The sequence below is a fragment of the Pinus tabuliformis genome, chromosome 5_2 (genome assembly GCF_031772625.1).
Source record: "Pinus tabuliformis cultivar Carrire ecotype Pingquan chromosome 5_2, CPIR1, whole genome shotgun sequence".
Classification (NCBI taxonomy): Eukaryota; Viridiplantae; Streptophyta; class Pinopsida; order Pinales; family Pinaceae; genus Pinus; species Pinus tabuliformis.
Genome location: NC_142306.1, coordinates 935692167 through 935696979, shown reverse-complemented (window position 1 = coordinate 935696979; position 4813 = coordinate 935692167). Strand labels below are relative to the sequence as shown.

General features: G+C 45.5%; 1 protein-coding gene across 1 annotated transcript; it reads right to left on the bottom strand.

The window, feature by feature from the left end:
* Positions 1 to 1551: 1551 nt before the first annotated feature.
* On the bottom strand, positions 1552 to 2067 carry LOC149162346 (uncharacterized). The gene has a single exon (XM_089435163.1). It carries the CDS (start codon positions 2065 to 2067, stop codon positions 1552 to 1554), a length of 516 nt encoding a protein of 171 aa, XP_089291289.1.
* Between the last annotated feature and the right edge of the window lie 2746 nt (positions 2068 to 4813).

Genomic DNA, 4813 nt, shown 5'->3' with positions numbered 1-4813 from the left:
ATTTTATCTCTAGCAGGGGAGCCGCATATAGGATCTCCTCGTGCCACCACAGCCACTTCCTACCTTCGTATCTTCTCTTCGCACTATTTGTTGCAGCTTTTGTTGCGATTTTGCAATACCCTAGTTGTTGTCCACGAGATCCCAATCCTCACGGTACATTAGAGACAACTTATTAACTACACTTCTACCAGTGGTCTCCATCTTTCCACCCTTCCTTTTTTCTGTTGTGGTTCGTCGACCCGCCCATGGGCGAGGCTGCGGCATCTGGACCAGTTCTACTTCGTGTCTACCATTTTCCGATACATCCCCTACCGCTAATGTTGAACTCTGCGCAGTGCCCGCAGCTATCAACACCATGTGCTTCAGAGAGCCCTACACCTTCATCGGCCATATCATCACCCTTGGGCTTACTCCTTGTGCATAGATAATAAAAAGTTCCATAGCAGTAGGGAGGCACAATAGCTTGCGGTTCCGAGAAGTGTAGCTCGCTTGGTGGAGGTACCCCTACAATTTATAAGTGTTTCAGATTTCAAATTTGCTGGCCCCTGCTTGTTCTAGTGCCCTCACATTAAACCTATGTCAGATCGTGCCATATCTGGCTCATACTCTTACTCTTAATTTTCTGTCACCCGCTCCCTTTTTCCAAGAGGCAAACATCTTGTCATGAATAGTGACTGCAATGGTCACCTCGTTTCTTATCCATGCATCAGCGCAACCCTTTCCGCGCAACCACGACCCTTGTGAGAGGCAAAATCTACGCGCACCCTAGCAATCATGCCTATTTCCCCTAGACTACTTTATCATCCCGCACTCTCTTTCAACTGGTTGGAGCAGTGAGACTGTCCTTCGAGCAGTTAGTCAGGCGGTCGGCCCCCCCGTGTAGAGTTTCAGGTGATTGCCATTTACTCGGTCTGGGAAGGGGTCTCCATTGAGCTTGGCCGGCTAAACCGCGCCCCCATCGGTAACTTCTTTGATGACATAGGGTCCCAACCAATGCATTCGGAGTTTGCCAGGGAATTTCTTGAACTTGCTATCATATAGTAATACTAGATCATTTTCCTTGAAAGTGCGCACCTTGATATGGCGATCATGCCATGCTTTCTCTCACTGTTTCTATACTTGTTGATGGAATCCAGCCAAAAATTGGTCCTCCTCCAATTCCTCTAGTTGCACGAGCCATTCCTCCAAAGCCTCGCGGTCAGCCATGCCTGTTATTGCCACTATTCATAGACTAGGGACAATGTATTCCATAGGCATGATGACCTCCTTGCCATATACTAAACGGAAAGGTGTCTGGCCCATCAACCTCTTGCACATAGTTTGGTATGCCCATAGCACAGCAGGGATGCGCAAGTCCCAGTCATTTCACTGCACATTATAGACCTTGGTTAACGTAGTCTCCAAAATTTTGTTGAAGGCTTCAACTGTCACATTCACTTGCGAGTGGTATGGCGTACTCTATTGATGGTATATCTGGAATTCCTCCATGAGTGTGTTGATTGTTTCATTCGGAAAGTGTGTACCCCAGTCACTCATGAGGTTTTTGGGACATCAAAACCTGGTCAACACATTCTTGAACAAAAACTTCACAGCTGTAGTAGCCATGCAGTCCTTAACCGGATGTGCCTCCACCCACCTAGTCAAATATTTGGTCGCGGTGATGATATAGTGTGCTCCTATCTTCCCTCGAGGTGTGACAGGTCCTACGAAGTCGATTGCCCACTTCTTGAATGGTTGTGGCATCATCTGTGGTTTGAGCGGGATTTCATCCCTCCGTGATGGTTTCTCGATCCATTGACAGACGTCGCAAGCCCGACAATATGATTTCAAGTCCAAATGTAGAGTTGGCCACCATAGTCCTGCGCGACGAATCTTCTGTGTTGTAATGCGACCTGCAAAATGTCCTCCAGCCTCCCCGCCATGTGCTTTGGCCAAGATTTGTCCACACTCGAATTCAGGCACATATCTGTGTAAGATTTCGTCGTTGCCCATTTTGTAAAGATGCCCTGCAATCATGGTAAAGTCTACCGCACGTATCACCAATTCCTTCTTCAGCAACTGTTCCATTGGAGTTGTGATCTAGGCGTAGATTTTGATGAACTTCCGATGGTAACCCGTGTGTCCCAGTGTGGCACGTAGTTGTTTGACACTTCGTGGCACTTGCAGATTGAGTATGACAGCGATTTTTGCCGGATCCACCATCAGGGCTTGCTTAAAAACCACATGGCCAAGAAGGTTCCCGAAGGGGACGAGGAAAGTACACTTTTTTAGGTTTAGTACAATCTAGTGTAGTCGTCAAGTATCCAGCATTAATCGTAAGCTCGCGATATGTTTCTTAACCAGTCTGAATACGATCCAATCATCAGACCTATAATAACTTGTGTATAAATTCCTTGAATGTTGCTACCACAATGCGTGAGAATATCGTCGGCGCGTTCTTCAGTCCAAAGGGAATCACTGTATACTGAAAACAAACCCATTGAGTGGCAAACGTTGATTTACTCCTTTCCTCTGGCGTGATCTTGATCTAGTGGTATCCTGAGAATCCGACCATGAAGGAGAAGGCTTCCTGCCCACCCACATTTTCCAGTACCTCATCTATAAAGGGTGTTGGAAATGGATCATTAACACAGGTATCATTGAGTTTCCTGATATCCATGCAGATGTGAATCTCACCCTTCTATTTCTGCTCCTACACAACCATAGGACATACCTAGTCGGACTCCTCGACTGGTTCAATGATTCCTGCTACTAGCATCTTGTACAGTTCTGCACGAACCTTTACTTTGTATTTTAGATTCAATCGGTAGGGTCACTACTTAACTGGCTTCGCATCCGGCTTCAACGTTATCTTCATCATTCCCAAGTCTCCTAAGATCCCTTTTAGCTTTGTGATTTTTTTTGGGAATAAATCTCGATATTCCCGAAGCAACTCAACAACCTTTTCCACCATGGAGTCATCCCAGTAGTCCCCAAGTGTTGCATACTTCGACTCTTCTTCTATTCCGATATTTACTTGTTTTGTTTTCAATGGCGCCATGATATATGGATCTTTGATTTCGGGTCCGCACACCTCATAGCTCCCCTCTGATTCCAGAATATTGATGTTTCGCGGGTCGTCCTCATCATCTTCTACCTAGACATTGTAGCATTCGAAGGCCTGGCTCAGTTGTCGCGACCATTCGGGCTGCACGGTTTCTTCTAATTCCAATGATGTTTTGAAAATGGCAGCCTTCACCAGCTGTAACGCGTCATTCACAGTGTCTATCCCTTGATCTTCAAAGAGGAATGTTAACAAATACCCTTCGTGAAAGATATCCCACTTTCCTGTGCCATGTTGGAGCTCTTCTTTAGTATACCAGTCCTGGGAATGACATCCAAGGAGTGATAAAATAAGTGTACCCATTCTGGTTGAGGTTCCTCTCTGTATGCTTTGATCCACCTGGTAAGGTGCATGCGCAGGTCATCATGTCCATCGTATTTCTCTGTTATTCGTAGTTTCAGCTTCCTAAATCTTATCTACAACATGTGCCTACAACTGCGCCAATCTTCAAAAGTCCTTTCATGTGTGCCCCACCATCACGCAGGTGTTGCGCGCAACACCCATCTCAACACATTAAACCGTTGGTGCTTTGGTACCGCGCTTTCAAATTTGGTCAGGAATTCATCTATTATTGTCGGCCCATCATACATCGACAGTTCGTGATCCTGGGCCCTCACACAATACAGAGATTTAGTCACCATATTGTAGTGTAACGTGGTTACTCCGTTCAGCTTGTTATGCCACCGCTCGTCTTCTTCATCTGAATCGGTGGTGCAAGACTCTGCATAGCCCAGTGATATTGTTCTATCCTCCATTGACTTAACCCATTCTTGCTTTTGTGCAAAAATTTTGTAGATACAATCTAATTCATCGTCACTTTCTTTGTTGCACATGGGTTCAATGTAGCACGGTCCTTCAGCTAGATCTAGCGAAATGACTACGCGGAGCGACTTCATTTCAAATATCATTGTCCACTTCTTTAAATTAAATACCCCATTCATGTCGATGGCCCAGTCTATCCCTAATAATGCAAGATAAGGCATACTTTCATCCACGATTTCAATTACTTCAAAGTCTGTTTTGCTACTTGTGCCTTCTATATCTACCGTAATTCCCTGCAACCTTCCCATGGGCAGGATCTTCTATTGGTTCGCCATCCGCAATTGAATAGGAGACCATTGTAGTGTATGCCTACCCATTTGCTCCCAAGTTTTTTTAGGCAGTACATTTGCATCTAAGCCCAAATCCATAATGACCTGGTACATCTCGTATTCGTCGATTTGCGCTATCATTCTCATCTCTCATCTGGTGTGCAAAGCATGTTTTCCTAGTATCCAGACTATGCATGGTTCACCCGACCCGGCGCACTTAGTGATCACCTCCTGTAATCCTTTAACAGCTTTTTTATCGCGCAGCAGCTTTATGCAGGTTTCAAGAAAGGTAGTAATCATAGAGGGGTCCAATCTTAGCTCTATTTGGTCCCTCCTACCTGGAGTAGAGACTTTCGTGAAGCTCTTCTGAGCTTCCTTAGGTGTCCTCATCCCTTGTTCCGGCTCAGAGTCAGGTTACTTTGTAGGTGCGTCACGCATCTTCCCATCTTCTGCAAGCTCTTTCCACGTATTACTTCCTATGGTTGCGCTGCTCCTCAATACCATTTTTATACTGGTGTCCTCTTCGTGTGGTTCTGATCGCATCATCTAGACATTCTGACTTGGTGTGGGTTGTAACACTCCCTTCTCATGCATCTGGGCAATTAACGTTGGAAAATAT

Excerpts from the sequence above, each read along its gene's own strand:
- LOC149162346 (XM_089435163.1), bottom strand. The coding sequence starts at position 2,067 with ATGGAACAGTTGCTGAAGAAGGAATTGGTGATACGTGCGGTAGACTTT.